At 43.6% G+C, this 23,578-nt stretch overlaps 1 protein-coding gene across 1 annotated transcript in view; it reads left to right on the top strand.

Moving 5' to 3' along the window:
- The window catches only part of eno4 (enolase 4), a 77,158-nt gene that overhangs the window by 38,030 nt on the left and 15,550 nt on the right, over positions 1–23,578 (top strand). Inside the window, exons 4-8 of the mRNA XM_085994408.1 lie at positions 883–1,022; positions 3,230–3,399; positions 17,985–18,116; positions 20,784–20,849; positions 22,122–22,280. Of these exons, the coding sequence (XP_085850534.1) occupies positions 883–1,022; positions 3,230–3,399; positions 17,985–18,116; positions 20,784–20,849; positions 22,122–22,280 (667 nt within the window). The remainder of the gene's footprint in view (positions 1–882; positions 1,023–3,229; positions 3,400–17,984; positions 18,117–20,783; positions 20,850–22,121; positions 22,281–23,578) is intronic.

Genomic DNA, 23,578 nt, shown 5'->3' with positions numbered 1-23,578 from the left:
GTCAGTCCTGACATTTCTGCCCCCATTGCGCGCCGTCTAATTTATGACCAGTGGCATTCCTAAGATCAGGTGATCCTGTCAGAACTGCTACACTTAAAGTTGCTCCTTGCCTGGACAACTTCTGGCCAAATCTCAGGTTTGTGCTTATTTCCATTTTTTCCCCCTTGTGGAGCTACTGAGGTGGACTTTAAACTGCCAGAGTGAGGGACTCTCTGATCACTTATAAATTGATGACCCCGCCCACAGTACAGCATTCTACTGAACAACATAGCTTCCCAACCACTGATTGTGAATGGTCAGAAATCTAGCTCTCGTTTTGATGGAAAGACAATGAGTACGTGAAATTTTCATTCAGCATGCAGTGGCCATTTTTTTCCATTTCAGTAAAATTTAATGGTGGCATATGAAATTTTGGTACTATGTCCATTTGAACTGTGTAAAACTCCCAGCAGTGCAATTAAATGTTGTCCTTAGAAAATTAGATTGTGTGTAAAAAAAAAGAGCATTGTGTGCCATATGACCAGTGAATTACTGGTGATGGTTTTAATGGAGCAACTTGAGGTGATGATGAATTGAGGGTATAGCTGTATTGCCACTTTTATGTTGATCTGAAGCAGCTTTGGGTGCATATCAGCATAAAAGTGACAGTATAATTGGAGCCTACAGGAGGCACTGAAGTGTGAAGTGAGAGATACCCACAGGAAGGCCATCTAACACCAATTTGAGTTTGTACAGACTGCAATATACCAGTCTAAGAGTATCAATCAAGCAGTGTATTGGCATAAATTTAAGTGTACTGGTTTAAATGTAATTTTTGCTATAGTGTATTGGTACCAATATGCAATATAAGCATAGTGCCAATTCTGAATTTGAATTGCACAGTGAATACTTTCAAAGAAAAGTGGAAGAAGATGAAGAGCAAAGGAAAATAGATGCTGAAGCAGAGGAGACAACAGAGCCTGAAATATCCCTTTCAAATATCGCTGTTCCTGTTCTAGACAAGAAAAACAAACCTCTTAAAGGTTGGTGTACATTTTACTAATTTTGAAAATGATTTCTACAAACATATTGGCCTCGATATTAACACCCTTGCAATGGTTAGGTGAGGGTTGGGGGGTTTAAAAATTAGAAAATGAGAAACGCGTCCCCAACCCCCGCTTACATGGCCATTGCCTTTTTACAGCAGCGGGTTTCGTGTCGTGTAAGTAGCCCGCTGTTGAGAGGCGAGGCACTTCATTAACATATTTAAATCAGGCTCCCACAGTACAATTGTTCAATAGACCTTTATCAAACAGAAGTTCCAAAAGATGGAAGTCCTGATCCTTACTTTACAAATATGTTGCATCTTCAACATTTGGGTAGATTAGGAAATGGACCTTCAGAGTCCTTCACACATCTCACGTACCACTTTTCTATGCCTGCAATAGATAAATAACCGTTGAAAGTTTTTAATGCGGAATTCCACACTGTTCTGCCAAGGGAATCTGTAAGCTTATGGATAAGCATTATTATAACCAATCTAAAATCATTGGGCTGGATATGAACTCGGAGGCGGGGAGGGGGTGGGTGAGGTTGCTTTGAGGCTGGGAACCCCGGAAGAACGAGTTTCCCGCAGGTCTTGACGAATTTAATGGCAGGACCTGATTAGCATTTTTTATCTCCGTTTCCCGGCTGCAGCCAGCCACATTGAGGCACTTACCTCCTGGATGCAGCAGTCTTCACTTCCCTTTAGCCTCCAGGTTTCCTGGGGCCCGGAAAACTCGGCCGGCCAGGGATAAATTTTAAATGGTGGTTAAATATGAAGCACGCAGCCTCATTATAATATCAGCGCTTGTTAGCAAGGGCAGCTCGGCGATTCTAGTGAGGCCCAACAATGAAAACATATCGAGCTTTCGGCAAGCTTCATCAGGCAGGCATGGGCTCGCTCCACCTACCACCTGCCCGATGAACAGGGTGACATGAAAATTCTCCCTGTAAGTGCATCTTTCTAGGAAAATGAATTTGCAGAGGTCCTAATTTAATCATCTACATATCAAAAGTTTCTAGAATCAAATCTGTCAGGGAGACATAGAAAAATTAATTGTTTGCAATAAAGGCAAGAGATTTCACATACAAACCATCGGCGAAGTGACAGCGATCACCGCTGACCTTGAAGAAAGGTGCCCACAGAGATGTTGTGATCTCTGTGGCTAGAACTTTCGCTTCCCTGGTGTGAAATTGATTGTAGTGCTGTCAAAAGGGGAACTCCAGCGAACAGCAACTGTGATGTCATCAAGCTCTCTAAGCAGCCAATCACATTGAAGAATTCTCACAGACAGCAAACCAGGTAATAAAAAGCACTGATAATCTGCACTTTTGAAAAATGTTAGAGAGTGAAATAAAGATTGGGACATACACACGGGGTTAAGGTAGAAACTGAAATATCATGAACAAACTTTTAAAAAAGTAATTTTTTTTTTAAATCTAGTAATTTTTATCATAATGGAGAAATTTGATATTCCAAAAATATTCAGGTCCAGAAATATTATTTAGCAGTCAATATGCTGTTAAAACCCCAGTTACACCTATTACAAAGCTTAACATTTAATGGGGCATTTAACCACAATATTAGCGCGGAAAAGCTTAAGATTTCGTCAGTTCCACTGAATATCACTGATTGCTGGGGGGTGGGGGGGGAGGTGATCCACAGCGCAGCCTGTGTCGGAGCAGTGAATGACTGACCGCAACTTCAGGATTTCCATGTTTAGCTGCGCATGCACTAAGACCTGAAGTTGCGGTCAGTTTCAGAGGGGTAATGACGGCAAACGTTGACAGTTCGCCATCATTACCACCGCAAAATCTGGACCAATATCTGTTGCTCGATGTCTATTTAGAACACAGATATTTTTTCCTAAATACACTACAGTAACCAAACTAACACCATTACAATTATTTTCACACTACAGCTTCTCTGTACTGATTGAATGCTTTGAAAGAGCTGATTGTTGTAAATAGATCAACTTAAAAAGCCACTTGTCTTCCTACATACGAGCATACGAAAATGAAGGCTAGGAAAAGATCCACTGGTCCATCTAGCCTGTCCTATATAGTCGTAATGCCCTAGGCATCCAGATACAGACACTTCCTACCCACCAATTAGGGGGGGGGGGATATGGAAAATGTCTCCTCCGCCCTGTTAGACGATCAAAATTAATCTAGAAGATCATATTGATCGTGATTTATATTACAGGCAAGAAAAGTATTGCTCCAGAGAAACCAATCAAGCCCCGTGAACCACCAGAACCATTTTTTCCTGGTAGTGTGGCTATTGGTGTAGTATCACTGGCGGTGGCCAAGGCTGCAGCCAGACTTCAGAATACATTTTTGTATTTACATATTGCTTCACTGAATCAAGAAGAGGTAGGTGGACTTTTGAAATATTATTCTTTATCAGCTTTTAAGTTTATTATATTCATAACTACTGTAAAAAAATAATACAAGCTGCAACAAAGTAAAAATCAAAACTGCAACTTTTAAGCCATGCAGCAGAATGGCAAAAGGTCACTTACTTTGGTGCAGAGACCACATTCTCAGGTTATAAAGGTTTAACTTTGTACCACACTTTAAATTAATGCATGTTAATAACATACTTTCTATTGGTGTTTCATTTTTTGAATATTTGTGAAATTGTTTAGTATTTACTGTGAATTATACTTAAAAGGCAATGCTACACATACCTTTAATAGTTAGATTGTATTGGATTTTTGGATGGATAAGGATGAGGTAAGTGAAGACCTTATGGAGACTGAACCAAAAATGATAAGGGAAAGGAAAGTGAAGCAAATAGTGATGGCATCCTGGGGTGAAATGATAAAAGTAATGGGAGGACAGGGCATAGGTTTAAAAAGCATTGTAATAGGGAACATGTATTAACATTGTCATTAACATGTCATCTCTACGCAGCTCACTATTAGCCATTATAATAGTAAGTTCTGTACAGATGAAATGTTAATAATGTTGGATATTGTTTCCCAAGGGTAAGGAATATAGCAAAAACACCTGCTGAGCTAAGTGGGGGAGGGAGCTAAGACAGTAATATTATTATTGTTAGATCCGTGTATCTTAATGTTGTGTACTTCGATAATCAGACAACAGATTGCAGGGAACGATTCAACAGGTGTTTACTGAATGAGGGTTACTCCAGAACTAATTGTACAGATCACTACTCAGGGTTTATATACAGGTGTGGTCACTGCTGGTACTACAGTATACAGGAGCTGTAAAAAGTAGTTCTCCCCTTAAAGGTACATACATTACAATTCCTCCCCTTTTAGATTAACAGTACCATAACACTCATTTAACAATTAAATATCAGCTAATTACAATTAACACTTTTAACATGCAACATTAGCTGAAAATAGTCTATTTACAAATTCAGTCTTTGGGGAGGCTTCCTGATCCTTTCTGGATAGCGCCTTTCCCGAGTGTCTTGCTCTTGGTGCGGAGGCGATTCTGGCCCCCTGTCGTCAGTTTGTTCATCAGCTTCCGATGCTACTGTTTCTGGGGTAGATGCTACCTGTACGTCGGGTTCATCACCAGGTACGTATGGGCGAGGCATGGGGTTGACTCTAGGATCTGGTCAGCATGGCGTCTCACGATGCTCTCCCCAACGTCCACTGTGTACATTAGTGGGCCCTGCTGTGTGCATATCGTTCCTGGCTGCCATTTTTCTGTTCGGTAGTCGCGGGCCAAGACTGGTTGCCCTACATTGAAGCTCCTTGTTGGCTTCTCATGGATGTGCTGGAATTGCTTACTCTCAACATCTCTTCGTATGTTTGGTCTGAGCAAATCCAGGCGAGATCTTAACCTTCGGTTAAAGAACATCATGGCTGGGGCCTGGTTGGTGACTGCATGTGTCGCATTCCGGTAGGCGAACAGGAAATTGTCCACCTTGTGCTGCAGCGGAATATTGTCATTGTACATAGCCTTTATTGCCTTCTTAAAAGTTTGTACGAACCTCTCAGCCAATCCATTTGTGGCTGGATGATACGGGGTGGATGTGTAGGCCTAGAAATTCAGTCGCGTTTGCGCCCACTTATGGGCTATAGAGTGGTTTGCGCCGGAAGTTTTTTCGCACCCGAAATTCAGTTGGTCCGTAACATCGACGTTAGCCGGTAGCGCTGCGCCGGCACCGATGACGTCATCGGTGTGCGCAGCGCCCCGGTTCCAATGCAATTCCGGTCCGACCGCCAAATTCAGTTGCGGCCGCCTCTCCCGTGGCGGCCGCAAACAGCGTTTGCAAAACGGTGCCTTGCAGCTCCGAGAGGCCGGCGCATAAAGGTGGAGGGGCGGCCGGCCGCTTTCCCGGCGGCCGCCTGGCCGCACCTCCCTCCCCGGACTCCTGCACCACCCCCCCGCGGCATTGGTGTGTCACTCCCGCGAGCCCGGCACTTCTCCGTGGTGCCGGGCTCATTTGCCGGGGGAATCCAGCGGCGATCTCACGGCTGCAGGCAGCTCCTCCTTAAGAGAAGGAGGAGGCCTGCAGTACCCCAGCCTGCCGCACCGCATCGGGTGCCGCAGCGGCAGCTGGACGCCTGAAACTGACATTCTTCGCCCCAAACGAGGCGGCCAAACCCTCCAATAGCGCCCGCCTCCGTGTTGGGGCGGCGCAACTGAATTTCAGGCGGGCGCTACGGGAATCCGGCCGAGCGCTAAATTTCGGGCGCTAAAGACCTGTCGGGGCTATACCTAATTTCTAGGCCGTAATGCCTTACCCCATTCCTTTTCATAAATCTTCGAAACTCTTCGGACACAAACTGTGGTCCGTTATCAGAGCAAATCTGCTCTGGCAAGCCGTTCCTGGCAAAAATGGTCCGTAGGACTGCAATAGTTTTCTCCGTGGTGGTGGAGGACATTTTGATCACCTCAGGCCATTTCGAGTGCGCATCCACGGCTATTAAAAACATTGAGTCCATGAATGGACCAGCAAAATCAATATGCACCCGTTGCCATGGAGATGAGGGCCACTCCCATGGGTGTAGAGGGGCATGTGGTGGTGCATTTTGGACCTTCTGGCATCCTGAGCAGCTCTTTGTCAGGTCCTCGATTTGCTGATCGATCCCCGGCCACCACACATAAGCCCTAGCAAGGCTTTTCATTTTCACCCCTCCCAGATGACCTTCGTGAAGCTCATTGAGCACTCTCTCCCTTAATTTGGGTGGAATTACCACTCGGGATCCACACATCAAGGTCCCCTGGCATACTGACAGCTGTTCTCTTCTGGATGAGAATGCTGGCAACAGTGAGTCGCCATGGGCTGGCCATCCCTTCACCGTCAAATCATATACCCGAGACAGTGTCGGGTCATTTCGGGTCTCCTTCTCTATACCAGCGTTAGTTACTGGCAAGCATTCAATTATAGTCGAATGAAATATTTCGACAGGATCCACTGCTGGTGCTTGCAGTAGGCAGTGGCAGGCGTGATAGCCCATCAGCGTTTCCATGCTGTTTCGTGCCCTTATACTCGATTTCATATTGGTGCGCCCCTAGAAAAAGGGACCATCTTTGTAGCCGTTGCGCAGTCATCACCGGAACGCCCTTCTTTGGATTAAAGATGGAGACAAGTGGTTGGTGGTCAGTCAGCAAGGTGAACTTCTGCCCGTGCAGATAGTGATTGAACTTTTTCACTCCCCACACTAGGCTGAGGGCCTCCCTGTCAATCTGGGCGTAGTTACGCTCGGCTGAGGTTAGTGATCGTGACGCAAAGGCTATTGGCCTCTCTGAGCCGTCCGAGAATTTGTGCGACAGCACCGCTCCAATGCCGTAGGGTGACGCATCACATGCCAACCGAATTGGTAATGCCGGGTTGTAATGGGCCAATACCTCTTTCGATGTGATTAGTGTTTTGCTCTTCTGGAAAGCTCGTCTACATTCGTCACTCCACTTCCATGGCACCCAAGTTTGCAGTAGGGTGTTCAGTGGATGTAGTATTGTAGACAAATTTGGCAAGAACTTATGGTAGTAGTTTACCAGCCCGAGGAACGACCTCAGTTGAGATATATTTTCCGGTGCTGGAGCCTTGACTACTGCCTCAATCTTCTCTGGGGTCTTATGTAACCCCTCTTTATCGATAACGTGGCCACAATACGAGATCTGTTTTCTAAAAAACTCGCATTTGGGGCGGTTAGCTCGGAGCCCATATTCCTGCAATCTAGTGAGCACCTGCTCCAGGTTGGCAAGGTGATCACTGTCATTTTCGCCCGTGACGAGGATGTCGTCCAAATAACACTGGGTCCCTGGGATCCCTTGCAGGACTTGTTCCATTGCCCTCTGCCAAATAGCCGGAGCTGATGCTACCCCGAATACCAGCCGGTTGTATTGGTAGAGACCTTTATGGGTGTTGATTGTGAGGTATTTTTTTGATGCTTCTTCTACCTCCATTTGCAGATATGCCTGGGCCAGATCAATCTTAGTGAAGCGTTTCCCTCCAGATAGCGAGGCGAAAATATCTTCAATCCGCGGAAGTGGATATTGTACGGTGTGAAGGACCGGGTTCACTGTTACCTTAATGTCCCCACAGATGCGAACCTTCCTTGGTTCCCCAGGCGTGCTGCTCAACAACTTTTTCATCACAGGGACGATGGGTGTAGCCCACTCACTCCAGTCTACCTTGGACAGTACACTTGAACGTTCCAGACTCTCCAGCTCTGCTTCGACGGCTGGGCGGATTGCATAAGGTACCGGTCTGGCCTTAAAAAATTTTGGGCTTGCGTTTTCTTCAATTTTAATCATCGCTGTCATGCCTTTTAGTGTTCTGAGTCCTTGCTGGAACACTTCTTTCGCGTCAGTTAGGATCTTTGACAGTCGCCCAGGTGTGACGTCGTCATCCTTTTTGTCAGCCACAGTCAGTGCCTGTATGGAATGCCAATCTAGCTGTATCTTCCGGATCCATTCACGTCCTAGTAGTGGTGGTCCTCCACCTGGCAATACATATAGGTCCATTTTTGGTGTTTCCTTGCCGTTATATATAACGTTCACCCTTATTTTTCCTTTGGGGTAGACTTTTTGCCCCGTGTACGTCTTCAAGACAATCTTTGTATCTCTCAAGGGTATATGTGAGAATAGCTGCTTGTAGTCCCTTCGGTTTATGACTGTTAGGGCTGATCCTGTGTCCAATTCCATTTTCATTTGGACTCCTGCTATCTTGAGCGTGACCCAGATAGTTTGGTGATCCTCCGTTTTGATCACATTATGTAGTTTGAGACAACCCAGCTCCTTGCTTCCGGAGTCTGTATCACTCTTCTGTTCGTCTGAACTACTCTCCGTCACCTTATGTACCTTCTTGTACTTCTCCTGTGGAGATTTCTTGCTGCTGGTTTTCTATCCCGACCTGCAGACTCTTGCTATGTGTCCTACTTTTCCACACTGTCTGCACACTTTGTCCTTGAACCAGCAATCATTATGGTCGTGTGTTGTTCCGCCGCAGCGATAGCACTTCACTGTTCCGTATGACATTTCATTTGTGCCATATTCTTGCGGTCTCCGTTGTATCTCTGCAGTGCCCCATGCTGCTGCTTCGTGTGATACTGCAATGCTGAAAGCCTTGTCCAGCGTAAGATCCTTTTCTGATAGAAGCCGTTTCTGGGTTCCTTCACTTTGAAGCCCACACACAATCTTGTCCCTTAAAGTATCTGCTAGTCCCGTTCCAAACTGGCAGTGTTTCGATAGCTTGCGCAGTTCCGTTAAATACTCAGCATTACTTTCATCTTTATGCTGGTTCCTTTTGTGAAACTTAAATCTTTCTGCTATCAGCAGCGGTGTGGGGTTTAAGATGTCCTGTAGGATTGACACTATGTTTTCAAAATCCTTTTCTACTGGCTTCTCTGGGGTTACTAGGTTTCGTAGTAAGCCATACGTTTTTGCACCCATTGAATTCAACAATACCAGCGCTTTCTTGTCATCTGGCACTTCATTTGCCTTGCAGTATACTTCTATGCGTTCGACATATGTCGTCCAATCTTCGACTTCATTGTTGAATGCTGTGATACTGCCACTCTTCGGCATTTTTGGGTGTGGTTAGACTGGCTTAAAATGGCGTCTCCCGCGCTTTCCTTTCTTCCTCGCTGTGGCTTAAAATGGCGTCTCCCGCGCTTTCCTTTCTTCCCCGCTGCGGCTTAAAATGGCGTCTCCCGCGCTGCTGCCAACGCCGCTCTTGGCGGTCCTCGTGGCAAATGGCGACGCCCTGTGGGTTTCGTGCGCTGCTCCTGTGCTGCTGCCAATGCCGCTCTCTGCGGTTCTCGTGGCAATGGCAGCGCCTCGCGTTTTCCTGTGCGCCTCTCTCCCCCGTTGACGCTACTTGGCCCTTGAACACCGGCTGCGCTCTGCTCTCTCTCATCTCTCTCCCCCGTTGACGCCGCTCGGTCCTGAACACTGGCTGCGCCCTGTGCGCTCTGCCCTCTCTCTCTCTCCCGTCGACGCTGCTCGGCCTTTTTCTGTGCTGCTCGGTCGGGCTCTAGCCCGTCGCTGTCCGGGTAGGGTCTGCGCAGTACCTGTTGCCAGCCCGTTTCGCTGGACCACCGTGACTGGAAAGCCAAGCCTGGCTCTCAACAGCCTCCCCTGCGATGCTCAAATCTCCGCTGGATGACTGGGCGGTTGCCCGTGGTCGACGCCTGTGCTTCTGGACTCGACCTTCTTCCACTGTTCTCCAGGAGCGAATCCCTGGGAGGTGATGCAGAGTTGCAGGTAGGTTCGAAACTACCTCGTCGCCAATGTTAGATCCGTGTATCTTAATGTTGTGTCCTTCAATAATCAGACAACAGACTGCAGGGAACGATTCAACAGGTGTTTACTGAATGAGGGTTACTCTAGAACTAACTGTACAGATCACTACTCAGGGTTTATATACAGGTGTGGTCACTGCCGGTAGTACAGTATACAGGAGCTGTAAAAAGTAGTTCACCCCTTAAAGGTACATACATTACAATTATGAGGACAGAGGCTAACATGGGAAGATGATGTGAGGTACTAAAGAAGAAATATAAGTAAGGCAAAGACTGCAGTCATGTATTTTATGAGGGCACAGCAAAAATTAGTATGATAAATATTCTTTTTTAAAAGATCTATACTTGAGGGAATTAACTTTGTAGATAACTTATGTTTTTCTAGATATAAAGGCTGGAATTTTAATTTGGAGGTGGGGCTGAAAAGCGGTCAGGAAACCCGGGAGAATGGGTTTCCCACAGGCCCTGCCAAATTTAACGGCAGGGCTTGATTAGCATTTAGAATCACTGTTTCCCGCCTGCAGCCAGCCAGATGGTAGGGGGGGGGTGGTTGTCGATTGCGGGTTGGCTAGGCAGGAACGCTGGATCCAGCAGGTAAGTGGAAAGACACTTAACTCCTGGATCCAGCAGTCCTCGCCTCCCTTTAGCTGGCAAGTTCCCCGAGGCCTGAGAAACCTGCCCACCCACAGTTAAATTTAAAATGGTGGATCACCATGAGGCACAGCGCCTCATTATAATATTTAAAGTGCCAACCCGCCTCCTGCGATGTTGATTGAGGGATAAATATTGGCCGGGGATAACTCCCCTACTCTTCTGTGAAATAGTGCCATGGGTTCTTTTACATCCATCTGAGAGAGCAGACGGGGCCTCGGTTTAATGTCTCATCCGAAAGACGGCACCTCTGACTGTACTCCCTCTGTACCGGAGTGTCAGCCTAGCTTTATGTGCTCAAGTCTCTGGAGTGAACTTGAACCCACAACCTTCTGACTCATAGTCGAGAGTGCTACCAACTGAGTCACAGCTGACACTGCATTAAGAATGTACAGAGGTACACACTGGGAAAAATATTGATATTATTAGCATGAAACATGGCTGCATGACAGATGGACAACAGATGGAGCTAAGAGGGTATAGAAAGTCTTTGCAAGGACAGGAATATTAATTCAGATTTGTGTCATCTCCAGAGACTTCCAAGCTCTCTAATCCGAATGTTTTTTTTTAAAGTTTTCTGCGCACATACTTAGATGCTGAATCAAAACCCTAGCATTACAGTAACAAGGTGGGGAATTTTTACTTACTGATGCGCTAGGGGCAGGGGGATTCAGTATCATGCAAGAAACCCGGAAGTCTGGGTCTCCCCGCATTTTGTGGAGATTTAACTCCACATCGTGTGTCTTTCATCATTGACAGGTTCCCCGTATGGAAGTCAGCCTGATTGACAGGCTTGGCTTTTAGTCAGGCGGGGAGCACTCCAGAGGAGGCCGCAGGACCAGATAGGTCCGATCCCTGACCGGGGTGGGGGGTTCCGATTCCCGACCCTGGGTGGAGGTTTGCATGGTGGGGGGGGGATGGGGTGGAGCGTTCTGATGGTGGGGGAGCCTGGGAGGCCAGGAGGAAGCACTCCTGCTCCTCCTGGCCTACAAGAAGTGCTCCCCGAGGCTGTCCTCGCCTTGCTGCAGCTGATGGGTTTCCTGAGGCTCGGGAAACCCAGCTGGCCACCGTAAAACAATCACAGCAGGTTATATCCGAGGCTTCCAGCCTACTTAACATATTTAATATGTCAACCCGCCTCCTGGTAGTGGGTTGGCTGCCAACCCCTTGTCCTGCCTCGGAGCCGGCTTCCTGACACGCCTCAAAGTTTTGGCTATTTAACCCCCCCTGCTGCACCTGCTCACCCATGTTAAAATTCCCCCCAAGGTTACCCAAATGTCAGGAAGAACTATATTATTCCAAGTTGGGGCTTTATTCTTTAGAAAACAGAACGTAGTGGTGACCTGATAGAGGTCTTTAAAATTATGAATGGGTTGGACAGGGTAGATGTGGAGAGAATGTTTCCACTTGTGGGAGAATTCAAAACTGGGGGCCATGAATAAAAAATAGTTACTAATAAATGGAAATGATGAGAAATTACTTCACTCAGAAAGTGGTTAGAATGTGGAACTTGCTACTACAGGAAGTGGTTGAGGCAAATAGCTTAGATACTTTCAAAAGGAAACTAGACGAGTACATGAGAGAAAAGGGAATAGAAAGATATACTGAAAGGCTGCGATGAGGTCGATGGAATGGGAGGAGACTCGTGTGGCGGATAAACACCAGCACAGACTAGTTGGGCTGTGTGGTGATTATTCCTTGTTTAGTAAAAGTATTGTGATTGGTTGTTTGTTAACTGCCTTGGGATATATGTTGTAATCTCATTGGTAGTTGATGATCACATGATGTGTTGTGGCCACCTTAAATTCAGTTCTTTTCCAGCTTTGGTTGGGACTGGATGTGGGAAGATGTGCTGCAGATTTTAAAGTTAATAAAGCCTAGCTTTGGAAGGCAAATCTATTCTTTATCTCAATTTATTAACTTTATGTTAGAATGGAGCGATATCTTCAACCAGAACGATTCAAGGCTGACCCCAATTCTGCTGGAGTGGATGATAAATGGAAACATTGGTATTGTACATTAAAAAACTTTTTGGGCGTGTTGGATCAAGAGTCTCTAAATAAGCTGAATATGCTGATCAATTACATTGCTCCGGATGTATATAAATATATTTTGGACTGTAAAACTTATGAAGTGGCTATTTCTACATTGGAAAAGATTTTTGTTAAACCAAAGAATGAGGTATTTGCACGTCACCTTCTATCTGCCCGTAGGCAGCAGGTGGGAGAATCTTTGGATACTTATTTACAAGCACTTCGGTGCCTTAGTGTTAACTGTAATTATAAGGCCGTGACGGCTGAAGAATATAAGGAAGAATCGGTACGGGATGCTTTTATTAATGGATTACTGTCTAGATCAATTCGTCAGCGGTTGTTAGAAAATAAGACTTTGGATCTTAAAACTCCTCCACTACCTCCTCTGTGACTATTCAGCCTTTAGATAGGGCGTTTATTGCATCAATTTCTGCTGCATTTGCTCATGGCCTAAACAAAGCTATAGTTACGGCTCAAGTTAATGGGTTGGAAGTGAAGGCCCTTATAGATACGGGCAGTACTGAGAGTTTTATAAGTCTTCAGTTTGCGAAGGAGAAGCATTTGAAAATTTCGCCTGTTACGTATCAGGTGTGTATGGCTCAGACGACCCTTACTTCACAAATAGCTGGTTGTTGCTTTGTGAAAATGATTCTTCTAGGTAATACGTATACTGATATACGCCTATCTGTTTTGCCTAATCTCTGTGCGGATATTTTGATTGGGCATGATGTGCTTCAGTTACATGAGTCTCTTAGTCTTTCATTTGGAGGGACTAAGCCACCTTTATCTATTTGTGGATTAACCTCTTTATCTATTTCTCCATTATCACTTTTTTCCAATTTGATGTCGGATTGTAAGCCAATTGCTACCAAGTCAAGAAGATATAGTAGTCAGGATAGAGAATTTATTAATTCTGAAGTTCAACGTCTCTTATTGGAAGGAATCATTGAACCTAGTTGTTCGCCTTGGCGAGCACAGGTAGTTGTCACGACTAACGAGAGACACAAGAAACGAATGGTGATAGACTATTCCCAAACTATTAATAGGTATACTCAATTAGATGCGTACCCTTTGCCTAAGATTGATGAGCTTATCAACAAAGTATCTCAGTATAAGGTTTTTAGCACTATTGATTTAAAGAGTGCTTATCATCAGATTCCTATTGTTAAGAAGGATCAACCATATACGGCCTTTGAGGCTGGTGGAAAGCTGTATCAGTTTTGCCGAATACCATTTGGTGTTACTAATGGTGTTGCTTGTTTTCAACGGGCAATGGATGCTTTTATAAGTGATAACTCCCTCTCTGACACCTTTTCATACTTAGATGACATCACAGTGTGTGGCAAATCAAGGGTGGAGCATGATTCTAATTGAAAAAGATTCCTTCAAGCTGCGGAAAAAGTTGGTTTAACTTTTAACAAAGAGAAATGTATCTTTTCGACTACTGAGGTAAATCTATTGGGGTATATTATCTTGGGAAACAAGATTAAACCAGATCCAGAACGTCTGCGACCATTGATTGATTTACCTTGTCCTACTAATTCTAAGGCTTTGCAACGAGTTGTTGGACTGTTTTCTTATTATTCTAATTGGATTGCAAATTTTTCACGGAAGATCCAGCCTCTTATTCGGGTTACGACATATCCTCTACCATGGGAGGCCAGGACATGTTTTGAGAATTTTAAAAAGGATATTTTAGGAGCAGTTGTGCATTCTATTGATGAGCAGGTTCCCTTTGTGATTGAGACGGATGCTTCGGATTTTGCAATTGGGGCTACTCTGAACCAAAATGGAAGACCTGTGGCCTATTTCTCACGTACTTTGAACAATAGTGAAAAAAGACATTCTTCAATAGAGAAAGAGGCATACGCAATAGTAGAAGCATTGCGTAAATGGAGACATTATTTATCGGGGCGACATTTCACGTTGGTAACTGATCAAAAATCTGTCCTTTATGTTTGATGTTAAACATTTTGGAAAGATCAAAAATGATAAAATAATGAGATGGAGGATTGAGTTGGCATGTTACCATTTTGACATAGTTTATCGTCCGGGGAAGGATAATGTTGCTGCTGATGCACTGTCGAGGGCTTATTGTTCTGTGATTCACAGAGATACGCTTATTAATCTTCACAATGCCTTATGTCATCCTGGGGTTACGAGGATGATACACTTTGTACGCAGTAAGAACTTGCCTTTTTCAGTTGAAGATGTCAAGCGGATGACTTCATCATGTTCTATCTGTGCTCGGTGTAAACCGAATTTCTTTAAGCCTCAACGAGCTCATCTTATAAAGGCTACTTCTCCGTTTGAACGTTTGAGCGTTGATTTTAAGGGGCCTCTTCCTTCAACTACTCAAAACCGATATATATTTACTGTTGTGGATGAGTTTTCAAGGTTCCCTTTTGCTTTTCCTTGTGCAGATGTATCAGCTGCTACAGTTATTAAATGTCTGACTCAACTTTTTGTCATCTTTGGGATGCCTGCGTATATCCATTCAGATCAGGGAAGTTCTTTTATGTCTTCCCAGTTGAAGGAATACCTTCAGAGTCGGGGAATTTCTACTAGTAGAACTACCCCGTATAATCCCCAGGGTAATGGACAGTGCGAACGATACAATGGGGTGATCTGGAAGGCAGTTATGTTGGCTTTGACATCCCGGAACCTTAAGAATACACAGTGGGAAATGGTACTGCCTGATGCCCTGCATTCCATTAGATCATTGCTTTCAACGGCTACTAATGTGACCCCCCATGAAAGGCTCTTTAACTATCCGCGGAGATCTACTACGGGATATTCGGTACCTTCATGGCTTACTATGCAGGGACCTGTGCTGCTTCGACACCATGTTAGATTGTCAAAATATGATCCTTTGGTGGAGGAGGTGGAGCTGTTGGAGGCAAATTCCCAATATGCTCATATTCGATTCCAAGATGGGAAAGAAAGTACTGTTTCAATTAAAGACTTGGCTCCTTGTGGGGGCCAGCCCTCTTCTGAGGATATTAACAATAGTCATGATTCAGATAATGTGGATGCTGTTACAGATACTACGAATATTTCCAATCCGATTGCAGATAATTATACTTCTATTAGTCAGCCCTTGATAGATGTTTATGACCGTCCCAGTTTACCTTCTGATGGGATTTCTAATCCGGAAACCGTGGAAAATCGGGATATGGATAGCCTTCCTGCTGAAGATACTTCTGTGCCTTCTGGTGTGGGAGGGCAAGGAATTTCACCAAGGTTAAGAAGGTCGACACGAACAAGATATCCGGTCGACCGATTGAAAATGGACTTTTAAATTGATAGTAATGTTTTAAAATTGTTGAAATATTATAGTATATTGTTTTAGTTGAGATACTTAATACTTATGTGCAATGTTACTATTTGTTGTTGTTCACTTAGTATTGTGTCATGTGAACAGTTTTATTCTTGTGCATAGTTTTAGTTGTAAATAATTAATTATAAATTGTAAAGGTTATTTAGGTTGGAGTATATTTTAAAAGGAGGGGTGAATGTGGTGATTATTCCTTGTTTAGTAAAAGTATTGTGATTGGTTGTTTGTTAACTGCCTTGGGACATATGTTGTAATCTCATTGGTAGTTGATGATCACATGATGTGTTGTGGCCACCTTAAATTCAGTTCTTTTCCAGCTTTGGTTGGGACTGGATGTGGGAAGATGTGCTGCAGATTTTAAAGTTAATAAAGCCTAGCTTTGGAAGGCAAATCTATTCTTTATCTCAGGCTGAATGGCCGGTTTCTGTGCTGTATATATTCTAGTAATTCTATGTTCTGTCAGCTAAAGTGTGGGTTTTTATAACGAAAATCATAATTCCAAAACTGAAGAAAATATCTCCCATCATCAAACATCTCTGCAACAGGATTTATTGCTACTAAAGAGCTCCTTCTATTATATTGGGCAGGCTTTTCATTGGGCCGTGGAGGCGGGATTGGAGGTGTGTGGGGGGCTATAATCCCGAAATCGGGGGGCACGAACCCATCCTGCCCCCAACCTGCCTCCATGCCAGTTTCAAAGGAGGCAGGTACCCGACCCGCACTGGGACCTGCCTCCCCGAGGCGGGAAGGGGATTAATGCCAATTAACTGCCTGTTAACAGGCAGTTTTTAGCCTAATCCCTATTTTCATTGGTGAAATGTGGGATTCCCGATGGCTCCAAACCATGCCAAGTTAGCGAGGCGGGCTGTTGGGATGAAGGGCTTGGAGGGTTCGAGATGTCCGGTGTTCAGGTGAGTGATGAAGTAAGTGTGTTTGGTGTGTTTAAAGTGTCTAAAGAAATTTTACTTTACAGCCTTCCTTCCTTCAGGTCTCGGGAGTCCCTCATCTCACCGGCACAGAAAGCAGAATGGCCGCAATCTGTCAAAAATTGCAGCATTCAGCTTTCTGTTCGAGAGATCTCTAAATCATCCTGAGAGGAAGGAATTAACTTAGAGGACAGATTGTCAGTGTTTGACAGCTTCAAACAGCTGTCAAACGCTGATATTTCATCTGTCAAAAGGTCTTGACAGATGAAATATAAATCTGTGACATCACCTGTTGCCGGGTGGCCCTTAATTGGCCTGCTGAGCCCGCTGGGCGGGCTCAACAAGGTCAATCAAGTCAAAATTGCGTGGGTTGGCTAGAACTCGATGGAGGCGGGACTACAACCCCGAAAGTTGTAGTCCCGCCTCCTACCCGCCTCCTCAATGAAAATCCAACCCATTATGTCTAACATTAGGAGTTGTCATCTAGAATTTCCTTCCTTATTCAGAGGATGATACAGTCTTTTGAGGATGTCGCTCTTTTAGGTTAACTTTTACCACATTCCTGATTTTGTGTTCTCTCTGATATGTGGAGATTCACATAAATAAGAGATTCAACTGCCTCCTGTCACAAGAAATATAATGCAAAATAAACAAGCAATAAAAAATTTCAAATGCAAAGTTTCATTTGTCTCACTAGCACCTCGGTCCTGCAATCAAAAATTGGTCTCTGTCATTACCTTCAAGCAGGGAATGTAGTACATTGTTTGTGCTAGATTAATGTTCATTTAATGTCGACACTTTACTATGTGTAGGTCCAGATGCTTCAGTCTCTATACTGGTGTCTACTACAGTAGCATTTATGGTTTGTCCTGGTTGTAGTGTAGTGTGTTGGATTTAGATGGTCTAAGTTCAGCAATGAAAAGAGCTCATATTAGGAGTATATTAAACAACTTTCATAGTTGTGAAACTCAACTAAATATTCAAGGGCAGACAGGTCTGATATAACACATCAACATTGACACTTGTATTTTTCTGTTATAAATACCAACACTCTAATTATGCAAGCTTTCTATGAGGCAAAGCGTACAATCATGATGCCCCTTGCTTGTAATTGACCATCTGTGGCATGTAAATATATCAGCATTAACGTGATGATGTGTTGGAAAATTATCATATTTAATGCAAGTTACGCTGGTACTAGAAAAATACTTTACAATTATATGTAAGAAAACCATCTACGATTTTAAATACAACCTAAAACTCTCATTTTAAATTTTAGGAGCCCCCAAAAGAAATGAGAATGCCACTTCCTATGGTGAGTTTACTTAATTGTGGGAAGTCATCCGGAGGAAAATTAAAAATGCTGAAGGAAGTGATAGCAGTTCCAAAACCTGGTCTCAGTTATAAACAAGTAAGTCATTTCCGTATTCTAACCATTGTAAAGTTTTTCCCCTTCACTGTGCAGGAGTACAGGTAAGACGGGACAGGCTTGATGGATCAGCTGGTCTTTTCCTATGTATGTAAGACTGTTGCAGAGGTAATGTTTCCTTATTACTTGACCAATAGATATTCTCTTACTCAATAATTGATGTACAGGAAACTTTCAATTTACCGGCACCTAAATAACCGGAAATGTCGGTTAACCGGCAAAATTCAGGAGTAGGTTTTACTTCATATTTATTTGACTTCTTCCATCTGTGCTGTGCAAGGGTGTGGCTGCAGCTGTTGCTAAGCTACAGAGATGCTTGAAACTTGTGTTCATTGTTCTACAGTTGTTGCTAAGCAACAGGGTTTGTTGCTTTATACGGAGCTGTCAGCTCTCCCTATCTTTTACTATAGCATTCGGTTATCCGGAATTTTTGATGAACCGGCACCACGTCGGTCCCGTCCGTGCCGGATAAAAGAAAGTTTCCTGTAATAAGATGGACTTCTGTTAGTTTCTGAGATTGATTCATGTTAGTTCCCCAGAATAGGGATATTTCCAATGACAGCCAGCACCCAAGGACTGATTACATTTTATACATATAGCATGTAGGTCACAGGGGTTTATCTCTGGTGCAATTCAGGTATATTCAGGTTTATAGACACAGCTATTGTTTCATTACTAAGTTAAGCATTCTAATTATTGTTAGGAGGATAGATATCAGAGATCAATGAAAAATAAACACAATGGCCTCAAAAATCTGCAGGCCAGCAATCCTCGTACTTATACTGGGATTGTGCCCACTGGGAATGTCAATCACTGACCCGGTCAAAGTTTCCAGAGTCAGGGGGAGTTTCTATAATTTGCCTGCAAGTGGCAGGTGCCTGCGCCACTCAGAGACCAACTATGACACAAGCCATATAAACCAAGCCAGGAAGTCCAATGTAAGTGCCAGGCCACTTTAAAAATTGTGTACTAAATCTTTGAGGGTCTAAACCACAGTCCTGACCTGAACCCTCAGGAGTCTCCACATTTACTGGTGGTTGAAGAGGTACTTCTGGTCTGACTAGATGTACCTCCATCATCTGGCCCCAATGAAGGCCCAGGGTACTCTAATAATCAGAGTCCCCGACCCGACCCCATCCTCTCCTACATTGATGTCCATGATTGGGGCAGGCAGAGGCTCAAACCCCAAACAGGCCATGAGAAAACCAGTGGTAGGTCAGAACTAACGTATTCAGATCACAGTATAGTTTCCTGCTGATCCGGCATACTCCCGCTGAAATTAGGGTGGGAGTACGCTGGAATGGTTGCGGATTTTCAGGGCCGATATTATAAAACCGGTTCGGATGAAGGCTCTTCAGCCTAGTTAATTTCATCATTCCAGAATACCTACCTTACCATTGCCCTTGAACCTAAACAACCTGAACCTGTGCCTCATGTCATTGTAGCCACATGGCTACAATGTATAACTCACAAGCACCACAGGCATGTATAAACTATGCTGTAGTTCCACAAGTAATTTATTTTCTGTAACCACTGATTCCTAGCATATGTTCTAGTTATACAATAGATCATAACAAATAGTGATGTTTTAAATATGGTTTAAACTTATTTTTGTATTAGTTTGTTGCTGTTTTTGGGTGTGCTTGCTAGTTAGGTGTAAAGTGATGCACTTGGTAAGGCCTGCTGATGCAATCCTGAATGCTGCTTTTAATTTTAGTACCGGTTTGTTGAGTCTGAATATTTGGAGAATGAGGGCACAGTAAAAATCAGATTAGCTTTGGTTCAATTGATATTTTTGAGGAAATATTTTTCAACTTTTAAAATGCTGAATGAGGTATCAGGCAGAGATAACAAATTCCCACCTATCCCCATTTTGGCAACACAAAAGAGAGAGAAAGAGGAAGAAGGTAATTCATGCAGTTTTGTTTTATAATCAAATGGCTTTTAATGCTAGTTAATTCTTAACTTTTGGTTTTTGCCTGCTAAGTAAGTTTTTGTTAGAAGGCTGGAAAAGTCGGTTTCGTTTACCAGACAGAGACTTTAGCTGATAACCATTCAGCTACAAGCTTTCTTTGTCTTATCAGCTGTCCTCTTAGGGATTAACTCCTCCAAGGACACATCTGCACAAGGCAAGTGATAACTCACCCAGTTGAATGATTTGATTGACAACTCAGTCAAGATAAAGCTTGTGTGAGGTGTATGGGAGGCCTACTTGTTAAATCTGAAATTCATTAAATAAATTAAGTGGATGAGGTAATAATTTGAAACATACAGATCCTCACGTAGCTACAGTGGAAGAAGGGTATAAAGAGTGGTGTTAGAATAGATACTTCCAGCATTCGAAAAGGCTTGGCCAGCCGATCCCCTCAAGCTCGAGAACTGTAACGTGAATTCTCTGGATCATGTGTCTCAAGTATATGTGTAATTATTATTAGCAATGGTTATCATTGTATATTTGTAATTGTTGTAAATAATGGTTATCATTGTATGCTTAATTTCTATGAAAGCCAATAAATGCCTTTGAGCCTTATTATCTTGTGGAATAACTTGTACATTTATAAGTGAGAACATCCACTCCCTAACTATGGAATATCACCATCCAGGAATAATTTAAGAATGTAATCATGACTGTTTGAAACTGTCTTACAGAGTCTTAAGATGATGATGGATCTTCAGCAACAAATTACCAAATTGATCTTCGCAGCAAAACCTGGAGTAAGAATATAATGAAGAGTAATGCATTACATTATCTATCCCAATTAAGCACCCAAGAAATCAAATTTATTTTATGTTCAATGTTAAGATTAAAATATTAGAAGAAGGTCAAGAAGCCTTATCGTCTCTGGTAGGGTTAAATCACTTAAGGCTAAAAATTGGAGCATGCTGGAAACCTGCCGGTAACTGCAGCGGCTAAGGATAACGGCCACCAGCTGAGTCCTGGCATTTTGGTACTGCCTGCTCATTAACATCAGTGTGGCATTGATTTTTCTGGTGTAATGTGCTCTTTGCAGCGCTAATCTCAGAAGGAGGCCAAAGGTCGCCTCTGTCCCCCCGCTTGCAGTGTAGGGGAACAGGGAAGAAAGGAGCGACCCGAAGAGTTGCCGTATTGCTCCAAAAATATTAGCTGCCACCCGATGTTTGTGGATTTTTTAATAGTTTATGAAATGAATGCATCTGCGTTCTCAGTAACACGAATCTTTCCCCAATGGTTACTCTTGAAAGTGTTTAAATGTGTAGTCATCGTGGCAGCTTTTAGTGGGTCTTGCATACTCGACACAAAATAATTAGTTGATAAATAATCGGTTATGGAATTTTGAATAAATTATTATAATTCCTTCAAATCCTAAGCTGTTGAGTTCAGTTTTGCTAGGGGCTGACATTCTGGTGACGCTATCATAAAGATAAAAGAGATCTTATCAGAGATCATCTTCAGTCGCTGCAATGGAGTTCACCCCTTGATTTACTGACCAAGAAAAACTGTAGGCCTCCTGGAAAGCTGCCAGAAAATGCAACCCCCAATCCCTGCCACTGCAAAAAATGAAAGTTTAAAAGAAGAACTTTGGCAAAGGAGGTATTTGAAGTTCCGGCATCCATCTGAGGTGTTTTCCACTTGTCAGTGTCCATCCTCGTAAGTCCTGTCACACTCCTCATGGCTGTTATCGCTGCTGAAACACCTTTTAGCGGTAGCATGGACTGGCGTGATTTAGAGTGGGTGGCAATAGGAGCAATAAACTCCAAAATGGATGAGCTGGCGTCAACTTAGCATTGCGCGTCGATTGACGTCACGCTCCAACTCATTAAAATACTTTTGCCGATCACAGGCAACTGCAGCGCTGCTGACCTGCCAAAAATGGTGGCCGCCGCGGGACCCGCCACCAGCTGGCAGATGAGCGCCGGCCGCCGTTTTTTTTGCCATTTCTAGGCCTTAATCTTTTAAACAAAGCAAGCAAACAAAATAACTTAACTGTTCCTGTTTATTACATTCAGCCTGTAGCAATGTCTCACTTAGGCTGCTGGAAGAAAGGATTTGATCGTACAGAACAGCCTTTTGAGGTGATCCAAGAGGCTTGTAACACACTAGAACTGACACTGGGGGAAGATCTACATTTGATGCTCAACTGTGCTGCTCATGAACTGATGGATTATGTGAGTTAAAATTAAACTTACATAAATTTATATAATTATTAAAATCTATATATCTTCAAAATTCTTATCCTCGTATACAAAACCCTCAGTGGCCTCATCCCTTCCTATCTCTGGCATTCCCGATCTAAACCTCTGCGCCTCTCTACCTCTCCACATTTAAGATGCTACTTATTATCTATCTCTTTGACCAAGCTTTTAGTCATGTGTTCTAATGTCTCCTTCTTTGACCCGGCGTCAAGTTTTGTCTGGTTATGCCCCTGTGAAGTGCCTTGGACCATTTTATTACGTTAAAGGTGCTATATAAATGTAAGTTATTGTATATATTTAGTATTCATTAAGGTGATGAATAACTTTGCTGCGAAATGAATTGTTGGGCTATAAATTAAGTTTCCATGCACTGTTGATTCAGGGAGGTGGAAAACTGGGGCAGAGGCCTTGTGCCTGAAGTGCACTGAAAATGTGTTTGCTGGGAATTTCCACTCGGGCAGCTATTGAGATTAGGAGCCTTGTGCTGCTCCATGATGCAAACCTCATTAGGCTCACTAATTTCCTCTATTTCTGGTTGGACTTCTCAGCCCCATAATTCCCACTGCCTCATGCCAATTGCCTGATCTCTTTGCTGTGCACTTGTATAAGCAGACTCACAGCCTCCACAAGGCACCTCTGGTTCTTCTTAAAACTGTGCTGGGTGACATTTTACATTAACTCTGACCTTGACTTTGAAACATTTTTGGTTTATTTGGATTAAATTACTGCCATAGAATTGTTTGTTTTAGAATCAATATTTAATTTATCCATGCAGTTCTTGTCTCTTTTTAACAATTACCTTTCAAGATAGTTTTGCTGAGAGAGGCAACAGCCTTCTCTGCATTGCATGGTCATTACTTAGGAAATTCCTCTTCCCCACTGGGAGCTAGAGGACAAGGAGGATTTCCAGAGGATACATCAGAGGGAGATTTGTCTGTAGCGGAGATGGGTGGCATAGACCTATCATGGCCCAGGAAGGCTGCTTCCCAGACCCAGTCAGAGCTCCCCAGGCATAATGGAGGATACTTGGCAAGGATGGCCATTGAGATACCATCTTGTATCAGCAGAAAAGTCATCTTGAGAGTTAGAAGTTGAAGGAGAACATGCACAATGACAGACATGTGCAGAACCCGCACACCAACCTTAGTGTAAGTTTTTTTTTTATTCGTTCATGAGATGTGGGCATCGCTGGCAAGGCCAGAATTTATTGCCCATCACTAGTTGCCCTTGAGAAGGTGGTGGTGAGCCGCCGCCTTGAACCGCTGCAGTCC

The sequence above is a fragment of the Somniosus microcephalus genome, chromosome 8 (genome assembly GCF_052327205.1).
Source record: "Somniosus microcephalus isolate GS21.2 chromosome 8, FLI_Smic_1.0, whole genome shotgun sequence".
NCBI lineage: Eukaryota > Metazoa > Chordata > Chondrichthyes > Squaliformes > Somniosidae > Somniosus > Somniosus microcephalus.
The sequence above is the reverse complement of the archived record's forward strand: the minus strand, read 5'-3'. Positions and strand labels throughout refer to the sequence as shown.